Raw genomic sequence first — 21133 nt, 5'->3', positions numbered from 1 at the left:
AAGACCCAGCTCCTTGACCTCAATGTGGACATATTACGAGAAGACCCAGCTCCTTGACCTCAATGTGGACATATTATGAGAAGACCCAGCTCCTTGACCTCAATGTGGACATATTATGAGAAGACCCAGCTCCTTGACCTCAATGTAGACATATTATGGGAAGACCCAGCTCCTTTACCTCAATGTGGACATATTATGAGAAGACCCAGCTCCTTGACCTCAATGTGGACATATTATGAGAAGACCCAGCTCCTTGACCTCAATGTGGACATATTACGAGAAGACCCAGCTCCTTGACCTCAATGTGGACATATTACGAGAAGACCCAGCTCCTTGACCTCAATGTGTACAGATTATGAGAAGACCCAGCTCCTTTACCTCAATGTGGACATATTACGAGAAGACCCAGCTCCTTGACCTCAATGTGGACATATTACGAGAAGACCCAGCTCCTTTACCTTAATGTGGACATATTACGAGAAGACCCAGCTCCTTGACCTCAATGTGGACATATTACGAGAAGACCCAGCTCCTTTACCTCAATGTGGACATATTATGAGAAGACCCAGCTACTTGACCTCAATGTGGACATATTATGAGCAGACCCAGCTCCTTGACCTCAATGTGGACATATTATGAGAAGACCCAGCTCCTTGACCTCAATGTGGACATATTATGAGAAGACCCAGCTCCTTGACCTCAATGTAGACATATTATGGGAAGACCCAGCTCCTTTACCTCAATGTGGACATATTATGAGAAGACCCAGCTCCTTGACCTCAATGTGGACATATTATGAGAAGACCCAGCTCCTTTACCTCAATGTGGACATATTACGAGAAGACCCAGCTCCTTTACCTCAATGTGGACATATTACGAGAAGACCAAGCTCCTTGACCTCAATGTGGACATATTACGAGAAGACCCAGCTCCTTGACCTCAATGTGTACAGATTATGAGAAGACCCAGCTCCTTTACCTCAATGTGGACATATTACGAGAAGACCCAGCTCCTTTACCTCAATGTGGACATATTACGAGAAGACCCAGCTCCTTTACCTCAATGTGGACATATTATGAGAAGACCCAGCTCCTTTACCTCAATGTGGACATATTATGAGAAGACCCAGCTTATTAGAGAAGACCCAGCTTATTAGAGAAGACAATAATACATAATAGAGATGAAGGAAAAAGAAGAGGATGACCTGCAACAAGCCAAATGAAGACAACAACAGGAACCATGAAAAGAACATTGAGGGGCCTGAAGTCCCAAACAGAAAACAGCACATTCGAGTCGAGTCTTTATCTAGTTACCTCTAACCGTAATTTCCAAAAATATCTCCATGATAGAACTTGGCCAATGAACTCCTCCAGGACGGCTATGACCTCAGTTGATAAATAACACATTTTTGGTGGTTGCAGAAGAAAAAAAAATTCCCAAGGAATTTCACAAAGATTTATTGTACATACGAACAATATTAAAAAAGCTGTGCGGGCCTCTGCCTGCCAAATTGTGTATTCTGGATCGGGTTCCACCTCCTCTTTAGGGAATACAGCTCTGCCATTATAATTACATCCACAGCTCCCAAAGAGGAAAAGACTATTCAGACCATTGGGAGCCACTAAATTTCCATCAAGAGCATCGCCGCATACCTGGATGTTAAATTGTTTTTCCCAGTAACAAAAACAGCTGGCTTCCTCTATAGCGAGAAAAAAATGATCTAAGAGCTTGCGTATTCCCAGGCAACATTATTTCATAACCTCTCATATACAAACAACAATACAAAGGATGAATCTGGTGGTGAGGTCCTCTGGGACAGGTGCTTGTAGACCAGGGGAAAGCGGAGAGACAAAATTAGGTCATCTTTTTTATTACATGTATTCAAAAATACCTGTAAATTTTTGATTTTAGACCCTTTAGTACTTGGCGGGCTGAGGTTAGAGAGGACATGTATTAAAGAGGCAGCCTCTGTAGATGCTATGGGTTCCGTACGTAAAATTTTAAGCTTGGGTTCCCACCTCCACCATGGACAGCAAAGACCTATCCAGGGCTCTCCGGGTCCACCGGCACAGCAATTTTTTGGAAAGGGTAAACGGCCTAGGTTTGTGCACTCCTTCTCTCCTTCAAGTGATGGAATACGTGTGAGCTCTCCAGTTTTCGGTTGGAGGGGTATGGTGGCCCCATTATGTGCCCACCTTCATGTATATTACTCCCATAGATTACCCCGATTCTCACTACAATTTTGACACAATTATTACAGCAATGAGATTATTATTATTATTCTATTCTGGGGCATGGTATTAGGTAACAGTCTCCAATATCTAATCCCCACACGTGCCATAAGAAACCTCCCCAGTATTTCAGCTGCCATGGACTATGACCCCCTTCACATTCAAAAACACAATTGTTTGCGGAGTCACACATAAAAGACAGCTAAATGATTAGTTATCAATTAAGACCAAAGGGTAAAGGATAATAAATAAGTAGACCTCTAATGAGAAAAGGAATTTATAGAAACCTTGTATTGCATAGTCTGAAATGTAATAAACATCTACGTTAATTCATGGGAATAAGCCCAATTTTCTTTATTTTTGCCCCCTGGCATGGCCCTTCATTTTTCCACAACAGCCTTGTTGCCTTTAACCCTTTTCGGATCAGACTAATTTTAATTTCTATGCTTTTGTTTTTTCCTCCCCGCCTTCAAAAGGTCATAACTTTTTTATTTTTTCGTTGACACAGCCATTTTCATGGGACAAGTGGTATATTCTAATGTTACGATTTAATATTATGCGTGATGTACTGGGAAAAGATTCAGAATGGGTTTAATTTTTACGGTGTTCACTTTACGGTGAAAATTACACATTACCTTTATTCTGCACGTCAAATTCATATATCGTTTTTGTTATGTTTTAGTTCCTTTAAAAAAATGTAAAAGTTCGAAAGAAACAAAGTTTTTTGCATCGCCATATTGTGACCCCCGTACTTTTTTAGATTTCTGTGTACAGAGCTACGCAAGGCATCTTTTTGTACGTGAAAAGATGTAGATTTTCTTAATACCGTTGGGGCCCCATCTGAAATTTCACTTTCTATTAAAAAAAATTTAAGGGGCTGAAGTGGCAAAAAAAATGGCGATTCGGCTATTGTTCCCGCTACGACATTCACCGTATTAAATATTTTTATAGTTCGGGCATTTTCGGACGTGGGGATACCTAATGTGTTTATCTTTATTATGGTTTATTTTTATATGTGAGCTAGGGAAAGGGGGTGATTTGAATTTTTATATTTAAAAAAAAAAAAACTTTTAATTTTTTTATTACTTTTATTAAGCCCCCCCCCCTCCTAGGGGGCTTGAGCGTGCGATCATTAGATCGCTTATGCCACAGACTGCAATATTACAGAATTGTAGTCTAAGGCAAAATTAGTGCAGTGCTATGGAGACCACAGGCAGGTCTCAATAGCAATCTTCCTATAGCAGGCGTGGGAGCGTTCATAAGGCTCCCAGCTGCTATCGGAATACACCGGCTCCTGCGATCTTGCCGCGCAGGAGCCAGTGACTGCCCCCGAAGTGAAAGGGCAGTAGTCGCATCTGACACCAGCATCTGAAGGGTTAAATACTTGCGATCAGAAATTCGGGGCGCCATATTTAAATACCTTTTCCTGACGTAAATCGCCTGTGAAGCGACGGGAAAGGGTTAAGATAAAAATTGTAAAAAAAACTTGAAATAGAAGTTTCGAGATCCTGGTCTAACAGACGGGTAACAGATGCTGGATGACCACCACTAATGGTACTCAAACATCATCTGACATGTCACTGAAACATCTGATGTCCTCGGTCAGGGTCCGTGCCTACATACTCCGAGATCCATAAAGTCTTAAGAAGGAGCATGATGCGCACGTCTTATGTTGGTCTTGTAAGGGGCTGCAGGCACTACCTCAAAAGACGGACATAAGAGGTCGATCCTTTGTATAGTACAAGGGAACAAGTTCAGGGCCCGAAAGCTTTTTCCAGAAATAGCGCCTCTATGGGCCGTGTCTGGTATTGCATGATTCACTTTAATGGGGCTAAGCTGCAATACCAGACTTGGTCTATAGACAAGAGCGGCGCAGTTTCTGAAATCAAAGCAAAATAAGCACGACCCTGACATTGCCATCTAAACTTGACAGGAGATCTAGTGAATTTTGGATTCCGTTCCCATATTTTAAGAACGCCAGGGAGCCGATATTACAATTTTTAATATAGTTCTTGAATAATAATGACTCAATTACTACTTTTTTACCGGTAGTAATCCGGAGTCATTTTTATGTTACATTCAGTCGTAGATCTCAGTCACCTTCTTGACAATGCTCCATAAAATTGCAAAGTGATACTAGGTAAGGAATATACTTGGCCTATGGGTGGTGGGTGCAGGGGCTGCTAAGGAAACAGATGGAACACATTTACACCACCTCTGTAATGAACATTGCAACTTCAGATTAAAAGGGGTTCTCCAAGTTTAGAAAAACATGGCCGCTTCCTTCCAAAAACAGCACAACACCTGTCCCTGGGAGGTTTCTGGTATTGCTGCTCAGCTCCATTGAAGTGAATGGAGCTGAGCTGCAATACCATACACAACCAGTGGACGGGTGTGGCGCTGTTTTTCCAAGAAAGCAGTCATGTTTACAAGCGAAAAACATCCGAGGTTCCTCCATCCATATATATGTAGCAAGTATCCATGTTTTTTTAAATGCGTTGTAAACTCTGCTGTGTTCATTGCCTATAAGCCATATAATAATGAAGATTATTAGGTTATATGTGATAAGTCTGCGCCCCACACTGGCCGTACCATTTCTGAGCCTTATTATAGTACCGGGATGTCAGCCTATAGGAAAATCCTCTTCATTAGTCTGGTCATGAAAGACTGGGCACCCAGTGACCCTCAGGACTTCTGGGGAACTAATACTTGAGCAATTTAGAGGAATTATTATCCTTCTAACACTATTTAATCCGGACCCCTACAATATTCCAGGTGCAGCATTGCGGGGGATGTCCTGTGTACCTCGGGGCGCTTACATTGGAATCAAACCAGAAAGTGAGAAGTGCTTCACGGGTTAAAGTAAATAATAGGCACATTCTCCCTACAGGCCTGTCATGACGGCTTCATCTAGTCAAGAACTTCAGGGTCAGCATGTTCAGAAAGGACCCAGCTATGTAAATATCACCTACGTGTCTTTGTTCCTCTAAGTATAAGCCTCCCTTCTAGAGCGTATATAAACAAATATAACACGCAGCCGCATCGAAGAGCCTCAGGCCCCTATCCACAAGCATGACCTTTGGTAAACGAATTCTCTCCTTCCACCTCCTGCCTCGTAATTCCCGATAGGAGCTAAAACTAGTCATAAACATTCACTCCAGATCCAAAAAAAGATTCTAAAATTGATGACAAAGTCACTGGTGACACATTGCCAACTCCCAATTGACTAACTGGTGTTGGGTACAGTCCATGATGATCCAGTGCTATTAACAACTCATGGTTTCCATGTCCATCCACTAGTGATGAAGTAGTGTTTTACCCATCCCTGGTGACTCAATGGTGTTCATTCAAGTCCCTGGTGACCTAAAAGTGTATTCCTAGTGACCCAGTGCTGTAGTGTTGACTCCTTAGTGGCCCAGTGTTGACATGTCCCATTTCTGGAGGTTAATTGGTCATGTGTCCTGGTGACCCAGTGGTGTTATTATGCCCATGTACTAGTGATCTGGTAGTGCTATGTCCATTCCCTGGTGATAGAACCATTCGCTTGGGAGTAAGTGCTGCCCAGTAGTGCGATGACCATCCTCTATTACTGTGTTAAGCCCCGGTGAGCTAGTAGTTTGAGGTATATCTTCCAGTGCCGAATGGGGGATGTGTCCACAGTCTCTAGTGACCGGGTAGTCATATGTTTACGCTCCATTGATCTGATGTTGCGGTGTCAAGTTCCTAGTGGTGATGTGTACAGTTTGTGGATATCCACTGGTGACCTAAAAGTCTACTCCTAGTGAACCAGTGGTGCAGTGTTAATGTGTTCCATTTCTGGAGGTTAATTGGTCATGTGTCCTGGTGACCCAGTGGTATTATGCCCATGTACTAGTGACTTGGTATTGCTATGACCATTCCCTGGTGACCCCCTGGTTGATATAACCATTCGCTTGAAAGTGTTGCCCAGTAGTTTGATGACCATCCTCCAGTGCGGTGTGAAGTCCCTGGTGAGCTAGTGGTTTGAGGTCTATCTTCCAGCGCTGAGTGGGAATGTGTCCAGTCTCTAGTGACCCGTTCGTTATTCTCTATTGATCTGATGATATTGTGTCAAGTCCCTGGTGACCCAGTGCAATCATCTCCATTCACGTAATGTGGTGGTCAAGACCTTGGCGAATAAGTGTCGTCCAGGACATCCTCAGTCTTAGGAAGTGGTTCACATTAACAAGTTACCAGAATACTGGAGAAATAAATGTTAGCGTTTACCAAGTTACCAATATAAGTGATTTACAAGACGCCTGCAGATACAATCCCATCATAGCAACATGCCCTACAATGGTAAAGGAAACGTTCATCAGGCGCACAAGGCCAACAATAGTGACCACAACAAACTGGATCTCTGTTTAGTCAGCAACCACAACAAGAGAAGAGAGAAGAAATATGTTGCAATCGCGTAGGATAAAATATCACTATCATCACTTTCAGGACCGGTTTAGAGAACAATCTGATGGCATCAACAAACTACATACAGCGCTAAAGTAGCAAAAAACAGTCGTGAACATTAACGAATACTCAGCTTAAAAGGGGTTCTCATATGAAGAGAATCACACTACTCTATTTGGGCATATGACATCATAGAGGGATCCGAATCCCCACTCGGGACCCCCGCTGTGAGCCAGAACAGAGAGCTGCTCTATACGAGCCGTCCTTGTATTACTACATTTCCAAATGCCTGGCCACAACTTTTTCGGCAAAATCAGCTGTGTTCCAGGGCTGCCAGGTGCAGGACCCAGAGCAATCAATTAATCGCCGCTACGGCCACTTTTTAAGGGGGTTCTCTCTGATAAAACCTCAACTTGGTGCATATGTTAGGGATTTGCTAAAAGGGGTTGCCCCATCTGCCCTATTAGGGGAATTCGACGTTACAGATTGCTTTTTCCTGCCCATGTCACTCTGGTGGACTCTTTATATGAATGGGTGCCAGGTAGTACTCAATCTCTAACGTAGTACCCTCCTCAGTGGAAATATGGGTCTTTCCTGACAAAACAGCGGGTGACCATGGTGAACGCCCCCGGCAAGATCAGCCACATACAACTGACAGTAGATATGTATACACACACACACTATTATTTATATACTAGGTATTTACATAGGGGGCGTTGCGGTCATTATCAGAGCAGTATATATTACAGTAGACGCTGTTATACAGACATTACTCAGACTGTCAGCTCTTCTGGTCATTTGTGGAGTTATTAGTTCCCAGGTATTTTCTGCTCTGACAAATCTCTCTTTTTCCAGATGCAGAACAGAAGTTTCTGTGAACGTCTCATAGATTTGTTTAAGCAATTTGATATATTGTGCTCAGGTAATAGAACCGGCAGAGACATGAGGGCTATAGTGGGGGTCCTGGTTTTAGGGGCTCCTCCCTCACTATGTCCCAGGCTCAGGGGCGGACATACCGCATGTGCAGCCGGTGCAGCTGCACAAGGGCCCCGCGTGGGAAGGGGGCCCGTTCAGTGGCGTAACTACCACAGTAGCAGCCGTAGCAGCTGCTACGGGGCCCGCGGCATGGGGGGGCCCGTGTCGCCCTGACAGGCACATTACATTTTATGTACCAGGCCTGGCGGCACGGGCCCCCTCATGCCTAGTAGCATCACAACACTAGGCATGAGGGGAGGGAGGGGGCGGGGGCCCGGTGATAGCCGCCACACTGCACTACCAATCGGGAGGGAGGGGGCGGGTGCCCGGGCCCGGTGATAGCCGCTACACTGCACTGCCAATCTGGCACAGATGAATAGGACAGGACGGCGATGCTGGTGGTAGGAGGAGCGCTCAGGCAGGGGAGAGGACAGGGGGCGGTGCGACGTAAGACTTCGGGCGGCTGGACAGTACAGTCAGGACTGCCGGAGAACTCATAGGATGAGCGGAGGACAGACGCAGGACGAGTGGAGGACGTGCAGACTGCAGAGGACAGGTAGATGAAGTTAAAAAGTTCATGTCAGAAGGGAGAAGTTTTTATGTAGAAAAATCTGCCTCATAATTCCTTCCGGAATTTTGAGGCATATTTTGACCTGCCGGTAGAACACTTCCCGCGTTTTTCATTGCGTTTTTTTGTGGCGTTTTTCGGCCATCGGGCCGTGGGCAGGGAAACGCAGCAAAAAACGCATTTTCTGCCTGCCATTGTTGTCAATGGGAAGTCAGAGACAGAAACGCCCGAAGAAAGGGCATTGCGCTTCTTTTTCCCGCATGCGGTTTTTACTGCTCGCAGGAAAAATTTCATGGATTTCAATGGGAGGCACTTTCTGACGTTTTTCGCGAAAAAAACCTCAGTGTGAACTCCCCCTAACACAGGGGCGTAACTACTGCTATAGCAGCCGTAGCGGCTGCTACGGGGCCGCGGCATGAAGGGGCCCGCGTCACCTGCCGGCACGGGCCCCCACCTTGGCCGGAATCTCCGCTAGCTGCCGCTATGGCTGCTACAGCGCGATGCCACGGAACACTACGGCAGAGCAGGGAGTATCTCCCCGCTCTGCCATTAAACATAAGACATGTATCCCCTATCCACAGGATAGGGGATACGTGTGTGATCGCTGGCATTGATAGGGAGAACGGGGGACCGAAAGTCCCCTGAAGTTCTCCATCACAAACCTCGGACTTCCGGGGTCTGTGTCGGCAGCTCCGTAGAAATGAATGGAGCGCCGGTCACACTTGAGCTGCGCAGACACCGGAAGTCAGAGGTGAGTGATGGAGAACTTCGGGGGACTTTCGGTCCCCCGCTCTCCCTATCAATGCCAGCGATCACACATGTATCCCCTATCCTGTGGATAGGGGATACATGTCTTTTGTCTTTTCACACTGTAGGTCGCATTTTTTTGAGTGATTGGGGGTGTATGGCGTTCCCTACAGGGGGGGGGCTGTATAGCGTTCCCTACAGGGGGGGGCTGTAAGGCGTTCCCTACAGGGGGGGCTGTATAGCGTTCCCTACAGGGGGGGCTGTATAGCGTTCCCTACAGGGGGGTCTGTATGGCGTTCCCTAAAGGGGGGTCTGTATGGCGTTCCCTACAGGGGGGGGCTGTATGACTTTCCCTACAGACCCCCCCTGTAGGGAACGCCATACAGAACCCCTGTAGATAACGCCATACAGACCCCACTGTAGATAACGCCATAAAGTCCCCCCTGTAGATAACACCATACAGCCCCCTGTAGATAACGCCATACAGCCCCCCTGTAGATAACGCCATACAGCCCCCTCTGTAGATAGCGCCATACAGTCCCCCCTGTAGATAGCGCCATACAGTCCCCCCTGTAGATAGCGCCATACAGTCCCCCCTGTAGATAGCGCCATACAGTCCCCCCTGTAGATAGCGCCATACAGTCCCCCCTGTAGATAGCGCCATACAGACCCCCCTGTAGATAGCGCCATACAGACCCCTCTGTAGATAGCGCCATACAGTCCCCCCTGTAGATAACGCCATACAGCCCCCTCTGTTGATAGCGCCATACAGTCCCCCCTGTAGATAACGCCATACAGCCCCCTCTGTAGATATCTTGAGATTCAGTCCTGCTTGATAGGTAACAGTGCAGTAAGCTAAGCATGATAAGATCATCTAAATTATTGCATCTCAGTTGCATGAGTGCTTTGTGTTATATTCAATGATTCAATTTAACCTAAGTCTCTAAATGTGGGCAAAGAAAATAAAAAAACTATACTCACCTCCTCCCTCGCCTCCGTTCACCCGCCGCAGCCCCCATCCTCCTGTCTCGGTCTGTGTTACAAGTGTACAAGGCTGCACTGGTGACGCGCTGCCGATGGCACGTGACCGCTGCTGCCAATAACTCCTCATTGGTGTGCTGCTGAGGACAGTAGTTCCACAGCAAATCGCTGTTGAGGGCATTGATTGGCTGCAGCGGTCATGTGCCATCGACCGCGCGTCACCACAGCAGCTTTGTAAACACAGAAAGGGATAGGGGCTGCGGAGGGGGAACGGAGGCGCCGGAGGAGGTGAGTATAGGTTTTTCATTTTCTTTGCCCACATTTAGGGACTTAGTTTAGATAAGAATTTAACCCGGAAAAAAATGTGTTACTTGTGTTCTAAACTGGTAATAAAATGTACAATATAAATCTTCCTTCATAATTTTTATTAGTAAGGTTTATTTTTATATGCATATATATGTTTAGGTAACTTTGTCGGTATTGGGGGGGGGGGCGGGGGGGCCCTGGCACATTATCTGCACAGGGGCCTTTTGCAGTCTGTGTCCGCCACTGCCCAGGCTGCTAAATACCTATGAAGATGTATGTTGCAAAAATAAATTAAGTCAGAGCAACAAGGGCAGAGCGGCCATGAAACGTCACTATGTGTCAGCACATCCCTGTCCCCCCACCATGCATGACCCGCTCTAAACGTCCTCCCTGGCAGACGATCTCCAGCTGATGTCATGGCCCTGGGTGTGGTATTGTATGATATGGTTACTTGGCACTCTATGGCAGCATTATGTAGGCACTGTATGGTGGGTTTATTTATTATGGCTTTAGCAAAAAAAAAGTGATCATTTTATAATAAAAAGTTATACAATTTTATAATACAGAAGACCACCCCCCAGCTTTTCAATTCTTCTGTATCCTTGGTATAGAGCCCCCTTTTCTTTTAGAAGACCACCCCTCTAAAAAGGCTTACTGCATTTATGGGTTGTCATCTCAAAAAAGGTTTCACTGTACTCTCTTATGAACCCTTTTGGTTTTCAAAATCTCTGCTTGCTGTCATTCACGGTTTACTTCCAGGGATACAAATCTGTCCTGGTCACGAGCTCTCTGATAACTGTACTGTAACGTGCCATGCAGCTGCGTGAACATCACATGACCAGGACAGTTTGTTTTTTTTCGCTCTGGAAATAAACAATGAAGGTTACAGCAAGCAGAGATCTTGCAAACTATGAGGAATGGATACAAAAAGATAAGAAAGTTGCAAATTACGAATACCACTTTAAGTACTGTATAACACTGTATGGCGGTACGATTAAATATTAAACGTTACTGTGTACAAAGAGCGACGGTGTTCTCATAGCGTTTGTATTATAACTTAAAGAAAGGTGACCATATACCTTTAACAAGCGGCCTGGTATAAAGACGCGTTGTTTGCTCTCGTGATAAGTACAGAGTCGCTTGGCAGATGATACAAGGTCTCACCATACAGGTTCCTGCACTAAGAACACAATGATGTCAAGAAGTCTGGATGATGGAGGACGTCACAAAACAATGCAGAAGACCCAATACCAAAAAGTGATGCCCCCTGGTGGTCCATATCATCACACCTCATCATCTCAGGACAAGATGGCTTACACTTGTTGCCCTCATCCCCTACCCATACCTTGTAGTAGATGACCATCTGGCGATTTACCTCACACTTGTTGCAATGGGGGAGCCCTTTGCGGCTGTACACGGCTCATAGCAATGGAGGATAGGGCTAGCCGGAGCTGGGCTACCTTCTCACAGGCTGCATACCTATCGGGCACACATGCTTTAGAGGCATCTTCAAGGATTGAATATTGAGTTGGAAGATATATTGGAGGTCATTTCTCAAATGGATAATGGGAGTAGTACCAATTCTTACTTATTGGATCACGGATTTCATTTTCAAACCTACACTAAAAAAAAAAAAAAAAAAAAAAAGGAAGGAAAAATTTGATTGTGGTGATCGATCTATACAATTGGCATCGGGAGCGGCCTTTTCTATTGCTCTAGCCCCAAAAAATATTTTTGGGTATGATTAGCAAAAAATCTTTGTATCAGCCATAGGCTCCAATGGAATAGTGCCACCTTGTGGTCAGAAAGATACAGATTGCATAGCATTTATGATACAAAAGACTGAAGCGTCCCAATGTGATGGAGCTGAACCGCCCTCACAAATAATATACTTAAAAGATAAACTAAATGAAGCCACCTTCACCTCCCCATCCCGGGCCCCTCTGGTATCAGAGAGAATACCAAGAGATCTACTGTTCAGGACCGGATCTCAGCCGCCATTTTTCACTTAGTGCCAACTAGTAGCAGAAATGTCGGTGGAGAGTATGAATAGGCACCACCAGTCCTTTTACTACATGGGCCATGGGCAACAGCACTTTGAAAACAGAGCCCTCTTGTCCATGTTGGAGGTAATTCACACTGAAAAAAAAATAAAAACATAAAAAGCCACCCGTATAACAGAAATATATCTGATGACATCACTACATTCCTTCTGGAGTTTTTCAATTTACCACCACAGTTTAAAGTCTCTGCCAGCTCACCGTGGGCCATGCCAAAAAACAAAAGAAACGACATGAGATCCACTGCTGGATCCCAGCCCCCACCTTCCTCTCCCTGGCAAGTAGGACGAGTTGCTGGTGGCCAGTGTGAACAGGCACCACCAGTCAGTCTACAAAATACCGGTTGATTGGTTGCTGTTGGGATGACTTTTTCAGGTTGCTGGATTTCGGCACCAGTCGTGTTGGCTACTACAATAATCTCACTCCTCTGCCCGCCGCTTTATCTCGTGCTCCTGTATTATTCTGGTGCTTCCCCCTCAATGCCAACAGGTGGAATAAGTTCACACAGAAGTCCCATTGCACGTGAACATTTCCTCTTCTGCTGACAAGTGAGGATTTCGTTACGACACAAAATCATGATTAAACTCTCCTAGCCCGCGCCATTGTTCCTCCTCCTATTCTCGGTGCCCGTTTTCCCTAAAAACAGATAAGGATGACAACGGGGGGGCAAACTATTAAAAGGATTAGCGCCTCTGTAGTGGGTGCAAAAAGTTGGAATATAAGTTGCTTTCCGATGGAGATAAGCGGTGCTGTTCATGTCAGCAGCTGCTTATTTCCCTCTTTATAAAGGGATGTTCCAGCTACAAACATTTATCACCCATCCACTGGATAGGTGATAAATATTAGCTCATTGGGGGTTTTATTGCAGGCATTTCCAATGATGGCTATAATGGGGAACCCAGACCCCACCACACAGCAGGACAACCTCAAAGTAGGTGTTTGAACGCAGCTCTCGGCTATTTCGGTCACTCTAAATGGAGCAGCAGTGGGCATGCTCAACCAACCCTCCATTCAAACTCCTTATCATGGTCGTGCAGCTGGAGGAGGGGCTCCTAGTGTTCAGACCCCCACTAATCTAACATTTATAATCTCTCCAGTGAATAGATGGTGAATGTTTGTGAGTGGAATACCTCTTTAAAAAGTAACACTCTGGGCAAAACTTATACACTATGCAATGGATAGGGAGGCACTTGAGGGGGCGGTGCTTGACATTCTCCTTTGTTGTGCTCCTCCCCCTTAGTTTCTGGAGTGTTCCTTTAAACAACAAGCAAAATCAGCTGATCACAATCGATTATCCAATCAAATCTACACCCCCTCTCCACTATCACAATCATCCATAATAAATATATATATAATGCTCACAGTTCTCAAGACTAGAATACAATAAGTCGCCTATATAGAAATATACGATCACCCTCATCTGACTGATGTTAATTACCTCTAATAATGTCGTAATAAACAGATAACGTTACAATTTCATTTCCAGACCATAACGGGTCTGGTCTCCATAGCAACCAACCAGAGCGCAGCTATTTTTTTTTTCCAGCGCAGTTTAACCCCTTGGAGAGGCAAAACCATTTTCTTCTCTTTAATTAAATTTTCTCGCCACATTCAAAAAGCCAGAACGGTTTTTTTTTCTGTGGATATTGCCTTATGAGGACTTGTTTTTTTGCGGGACGAGTTGTCGTTTTTGCACCATTTAATGTACTGGGAAACCGAAAAAAATTATTGGAATAGAAAAAACTGCAGCGATTCCTTTAGTGCTTTTGAGACTCATTTTTTAGGTCCTGTTCACACATTTTACGTGCCGAAATGCGCATTACAAAAAAACATATTTAAGCTCCCCATTGACAATACTAGGAAAGCATGCAGTGCATACAACGTGCTTTTTTACGCAAGCGGATTTAAATGACTCGTTCCGTAAAAAAAACATAAATTCTTGGCACGTAAAGTGTGCTGAAAATGCTCAAAATTTTTGCGTTTACCATGAGGTACAAACGACATTAACTTTATTTGCGGGTCAATACGATTATGGCGATACCCATGTATAAATTTTTTATGAATTACGACTTCTACGAAGAAAAAAAAACGTATTTTTAAAAAAATAAAATTGTTTTGCGTTCGCCATGTTATGAGCCCCATAACGTTTTTTGTTTTTTTTTCAATGGAGCTGTGTGACGGATTGTTTATTGTAGTACATGCAACTTTTTGGGAAAAGCGAGGTGACCAAAAGCAGAATGGGGGGGATTGTTGGGAGCTCCCTCCCTCTAACCGCTCAGATGCTGTGGTCACTATTGACCGTGGCATTTGAGGGGTTAAACGGCCGGGATCGGCGTTCACTCCGGACCCAGGACATGGCAGACGGGAGTCAGCTTTTTGAAACAGTCGACACCTGCCACGTGTGGGTCGTGCTCAGCTTCGGAGACCACGCCATATTGCGATAGCGTACATCCTACATAATAGTACATCGGATGCCCCCAAGGGTTAGGAATTAAGGCAGAGCTCCGATTGGTTGCTATGGGCAACAAGGCCAGTATATGGTTTCGATAAATTTTGAATCTTAAATATTGGCCAAGTTGTGTTGTCGCTTTCAATTATTACTAAGGATTCACTATCCGCCTCCTGAAAAATGATATTCAGTGGAGCAGATATCCGCTCGCAGCATTTCTACCAATGTAATCGTGTTATGTAATGTTACCGGCAGCCACATTGGGCGTATCCCAGAAATATATCACAGGGTATTATATATAAATGTTTGTATTCATCCCCTCCTATGACTTCAGAAATTCATGATAAAACTAAATTACCAATTGGTATAATGTAACGTACTGCACCATATAGACAGATGAAGCAGTGCCGAATTTGACATTTAAAGGAACACTCCAGGCAAAGCGAATACACTGTTATGCCTAGTGCAGGGCCTGAGTGGGCGGAGCATGACAAAGGGATTCTCTCTTTGGTGTTCATTGAATCCCTGTGTCATGCTCCGCCCTCCAAAGCCCTGCACTGAGCATAACAGTGGCCATTAAGACCAGCACGTTCATTTAACTCTTTTAGGCTGCATCATTTAAGGGGTTACTCTAAGGCCGCGTTCACACGAAAAACGGCTGTAAAATACGGAGCGGTTTCGAGGGAAAACCGCCTCTGATTTTCAGCAGTTTTTGAAACCGCAAACATTATTTGTGGCGTTTTTGGAGCTGTTTTTCTACTGATACAATGAAAAACGGCTCAAGAAGTGACATGCACTTCTTTTTATGGGATTTTTTTTTACGCGCCATTTTTTTCAAACGATCGCGTAAAAAAACGCCCCGTCGGAACGAAACTCAGTTTTTCCCATTGAAATCAATGGGCAGATGTTGGGAGGCTTTCAGCTTCCGTTTTTTTTCAGGGCATTTATGGCCCGAAAAACTATTGAAAATAAGCCTGTGAACATACACTCACAATTCTTAATTTAACTTTTTTTATTTTTTTGCTGCGCTTTTACAACAGAACACCACCAAATTTAACGATACCAGGGATCGCTGGGGTCCCTCTGGGATTAATTATTATTCGTAGGGGAATCACAATGTAGATGCCCCATTTTATCATACAATACACAATACCCATTTAACTTTTTTCACGTTGCTTGTATATCGCCGACCTATTCCGCAGCGCCGTACATGTAACCACTCACAATGCAACACACACACACACACACACACACACACACACACACTCAATACAGAAGTTGCTGTGTGAACCACTTAAGCCTCCGCACCGCTGCCCAGATGAACGGACGTCCTTCCTGAGCGGAGAAGCAGCTCCGAGCTATAGAGCGGGGTCCGAATCAGGGGGATCCTTCCACCCATCAGCTTGGTACGGCTAGCAGGATATGATAACGCATTAGTTGTGCCTACAGTCCTATGTAAAACCACGTCAGATCTCAATGAGTTGTGCCAAATGACAAACTCCAGCTAGCAATGAAAGGGTTAAGCACTTCTGCTTCAAGTTGCTTTTACTTTGCAAAAGGTTACGATTTAAAGGAGCCACGCTCAAATATTACAATAATGTAATAATAATAATATTTCCAGCGCCGAAGTGTCATCTGCTAAACCCGTGGCAAGCATTAGCCATATTGGCAATGTAAGTACCATAACGGTAATTGGAGGCAGTAATATAGTCCATGCGCTCTTATCAGGGATAATGCAGATTTAATTCATGTGTCTGTATCTCATTGCACTGATAGCGGCTTTGTATTATGCACAAGCATTAAGGTCTCCTGCTGCAGTCCTATGTAAGTGAGAACACAAACCAGATACAATGTAACAATGCATTTACCTTGGGTTTATTCAAGTAGCAAGTCTTGCCTTCCATTCTGCTAGTAGAGTTTTCCCTTTGTGCTGCCTGCTGCCTGACAGATAATACTGTCAGGTCTCTCCAGCCCTCCCTCCCCTGTGCTGGCCCAGCCCATTGTAGACATGCCTGCCCCAGTGCCGGGCCTATGGAGCATGGACTACATATACACAGGCCACCCTGCAGAGATAAAGAGCACAGTGCAATAACCTGCATGGATCAATGTGTGCGGCACAGTATTTATAGAGGGTCATTACAGTCTTACCGGCCTGAGCTGATCATTGATAATCTTCTGATCGCTGCAGCATTATATAATCATGAAATTACATGACATAACAGAAAAGTCACAATGTGTCCCCCCTGAACTGCTTTACTGCAGCATGCTGTGCAGACCTAGGTGATGTGCGAGCGAGAGTGCGAGATAGATCGATATGAGAGTGCGAGATAGATCGATATGAGAGTGCGAGATAGATCGATATGAGAGTGCGAGATAGATCGATATGAGAGTGCGAGATAGATCGATATGAGAGTGCGAGATAGATCGATATGAGAGTGCGAGATAGATCGATATGAGAGTGCGAGATAGATCGATATGAGAGTGCGAGATAGATCGATATGAGAGTGCGAGATAGATCGATATGAGAGTGCGAGATAGATCGATATGAGAGTGACGGACGGACGACAGGCCAGACAGACAAACGGACGGACGGACGGACGGACGGACGGACGGACAGATAGATATGAGATAGATAGATAGATACAACTGGATGCCGAAAAAAAAAACCAAAAAAACATTACTCACCTGATACATTTCTCGTCTCTCCAGCGCCAATCTTCCTGTGTTCCCCGCCGATCTTTATTTACGTTCCAGCTGCTCAGCGTTCACATGACATACTTACGGACATCACCGCTCCGGTACGGTGAGAAATTTACCAGGTGAATAATGTTTTTTAATTATTCTTTTATTACAGTTTCTGCTCTCGTTTTTCTTACATTTCTTCCCATCCGATGGAGGAATGTTTCGTCACTGAAATAATTCATCAGACAAATCGGATTCACGGACGCTGCTCGCCAGCGCTACAATCACAATATTTAACAAAAATCAACAGAGAACGCTTCCTGGAGTTAATACAAAGATCAATTTGTTAGAATAGTTCCTCTTATCCCCTCCAGGACATCGGAGAGCCGTTATCTAATGTAATAGACTATAATAACATAATAGAAAGTCCTGCTGTCACCCCTCAGGGACTCCGGGGCCTTTGTCCTGGACACCCGCTCACACAAAACCCACTAGAAATGGTCTACATCACGGGACTGTTGTGGCCATCGACAACACACAGGACACATCTGGCAGGTTACACTCTTGTTTGCGGCGGTCCTGACTCGGCTGATTAGAGTTTATTTCCATTCATTGTGTAAAATATCAGTTCTCTGCACCGGATACAATGTGTGAACATATTCTTGTAAATTTAATGTAACTAAACATTGCTAATTATTTGCAAAAGGACACAATGCAATAAACATCCTGCAGTACCTGAATGCAGCCTGTAGGTGGCGCTGCTGCTAAGACCACGTTCACACATCGCGGTTTTTGCAGCAGCTAATACAGAACCAGGCGCAACTAGTGAATGCGATAAAACAAAAATCCTGTTCACGCAATGCAGAAAGTCAAACACTAAACTCCCTTTGCCAACCTCAAGGGAGGTATCCTGTGCCCTAGTGTCTAACTAACAAGCATCTCTTGGGGTTGGTCTCTCAAAATTCCTCTTATTAAAGCCTAGCCAGAAGAACTAGAGCACATTCCAAATAGACGCGAAAGAAAAGGTGCGTTCCATAGTCATCCAAAATGACCATTTCAGCACCCCCAGGTCACCACTCCGCAGTCTCACATACAGAAAAACACAAATGATAGGACCCCATAGCAAGACGCAGATCACCCTCCACCAGCCGGGGAGAGAAAAGTGACACGTGAGCATTTACATAGAGCGAACTCCAGAGTACTTCTACTAGGAAACGGAAACGGCATATGCATTTATACAATTTAGGAACTCAATGGGAGATGTATAAATCTGCATGCAGTGATCTCCCCCTAGTGGTAGCTGCTGGCATATACTAGGACTATGTTTCGGGAAGAAGTGCCACCTCCCACCGTAGCGGTCGCATGGTTTACCCCCTATTGTAGATATGCCACTGCTAAGATATACACATCCTGTGCATTAATAGATCATCCAGCAATCCCCCCCAAGTCGCTGAGAAGAACAGATACTACACTTAATATTCCCCTTCCCATTTACTTAACCCAGGCTGAAGATTCTCCAAGAATAGTAGATGTTTGCACTTGGGTCTTTGCCAATCTGAGATCATAAAAAAACAAAAAAAATGTAGGGGCGTTTTATTGCTTTACATTGTAGTAATGCTAAATTTATAATGGCAATTGTGTCCTTGTATTCAGGGCCAACCTTATGGTGGAGGATGCCGCGCACCTTCTGTTGCCGGCACATGGTGTAGGTGATACAGTGTAGAAATAATCATACCGTATAGTATGGTGCCTGTAGAACAGGGCCGTATTTTAGCGAAATAGCCACACAATTGCATAAATCACAATGTTATACAGTGCCGCTACCACCGTATACTGTAAAGTACCGCCATACAGTGCTCAAATAATGCCAACATACAGGGAGCACAATACAGCGCCATGTATAAAGACATCTAACAGTGCTATACAAGAAATATTAAGGTTTGTAGTGGTTTCAGGCTTCTGTGCTAGGTCATGTGTGGCGTGTCCTATGCAACGGCACAGGTCGCACACCCCGAAGCCCGGCCCTGCTGGTATTGCTATCTTAAGAGAAGAGTGGCTCTTTAAATTCTTAACCCATGCAGGTAGATAAAAGTGGAGAACAGGTTGGGGTCCACTGTAAATAAGACACACAATACAATGCGTTTCGGGGAAACGGAAGCCCTTTTTCAAGTAAGCATGAGAGTGTATAGTCCGAGGACAGATGTGCTGGTATGCGCCAGTTATAGGGACCTCCTTGGGGGCATTGTTGAGTTTACCAATGTAAAAATCTGGAATATGTGTATAAATGGTGCAGGGACAGGGGGCGTATGTCCCTGCACCAGTATGGCATCAGTGGGAAAAAAAAAAAAGGATGGGAGCCAAGGCCCGCAATCGGGAAGAATGGTGGTGGCATAGCGGCAGTGGTTCCTCCCGATTGCCGGCCTTGGCTCCCATCCTTTTTCTTCCACCGATGCTGCGCTGAATCGCGTTGGATTTTAGAGACTCCTGTTTTTTGTGTCTTATACAATAAATATATTTTACCATTATCCTACCGAGTCGTGGGCACCTGAGAAGTTTTGCGCCTGGATGGGGGGTGGGGGTCTAATTTTTTTTTAGTGGACCCCAAACTGGTTTCCACTTCTTTTATCTATCTGCTTTTACTCCCCGGCAAGGCTGGCACCGGACGCCCTAGGGAAAACGACACCGGCAGCGTCCTTCCTAATATCTCGCTCTGCAATAGTGTTGCGCCTATCCATGCACAACAACCAAAGGTCAGCCGCCATTACCCACGCTCAGCGGAGCAGGCTATCCTGACGTGCTCCCCCGAAGTATTCTTCTAGTCACCACACACGTCACAATAATAGGTCAGAAAACAAAGTATAGAGATAACCCGGCCTCGCTAGGTCTACGTTTTGTAGAAAAAGAGATAAAATATTTGGGGAATGTAAATACAGCTGGAGAGAGGAGCCCCTTTAATCAGAGCATCTCGCTATTAATTCTCTTAAATGAGTAACTTTCTAGATAGCAATTTCCCAGCTGTAGTATCAGCAAAGGTTTTATTAGTTCCCAGAAATCCCAACGACTTCAAAGTCTCTGAAGTGACGCATATAACGCGGACAGCGGATAGGAGAAAGATTTTTCCGTTTTTCTATGTACAGTCCACACTTTCTATTCTGCAGCGCACCCAGAAAAGCGTTTTTTTCAATACTTTTTGTGTTCGGTCAGGACTAAAGGACGACCCCTGAGGGGCACGTTTTGCACCAGTCGCATTCATAGATAAACGCGAAGGTCCAACCTTGTACAACTCATGATAATGTTGCATTTGGCATGACTAGGAATAGAGACGTACTCCATTGTAAGTGAATGGGGGCGCCGCACTGCAACTTCGTCATTTAATAACTATGTTCACCTTAGACATTTTTATTTTTAAAAAATTATTTCAATCAGTGTGTTTGGTGCAACGTTCACAATAATTTTTATAAAAACTATTTTAATGTTAAAAAATTTATTTATTTTGTAACAAAAGTGATTGAAAAGTTAAAAGCTATACACAATCCAGATGTCTCCTGTCCTATTTATACTCGGTGACCTCTGTGTATAAAAATAAATTTACTACTAATGCATTCACAGTGTCAAAAAATTTTGATTCTATGATTTTGGTTGCCCAATAATATTCTATCACATGCAACCTGGAAAAATCTGCTTAACCCTATGATATTTAGAGTGAGGTGGA

General features: G+C 44.6%; 1 protein-coding gene across 1 annotated transcript in view; it reads right to left on the bottom strand.

Annotated features, from left to right (window-relative positions):
- ADA (adenosine deaminase) overlaps window positions 1-16740 on the bottom strand; it is a 42770-nt gene extending 26030 nt beyond the window's left edge. The window contains 2 exon segments of the mRNA XM_075846801.1: window positions 16608-16682; window positions 16684-16740. Of these exon segments, the coding sequence (XP_075702916.1) occupies window positions 16608-16682; window positions 16684-16740 (132 nt within the window).
- Window positions 16741-21133: the final 4393 nt, after the last annotated feature.

Source organism: Rhinoderma darwinii, chromosome 13 (genome assembly GCF_050947455.1).
Source record: "Rhinoderma darwinii isolate aRhiDar2 chromosome 13, aRhiDar2.hap1, whole genome shotgun sequence".
Taxonomy (NCBI): Eukaryota; Metazoa; Chordata; class Amphibia; order Anura; family Rhinodermatidae; genus Rhinoderma; species Rhinoderma darwinii.
This window is presented reverse-complemented; position numbering and strand designations above follow the sequence as displayed.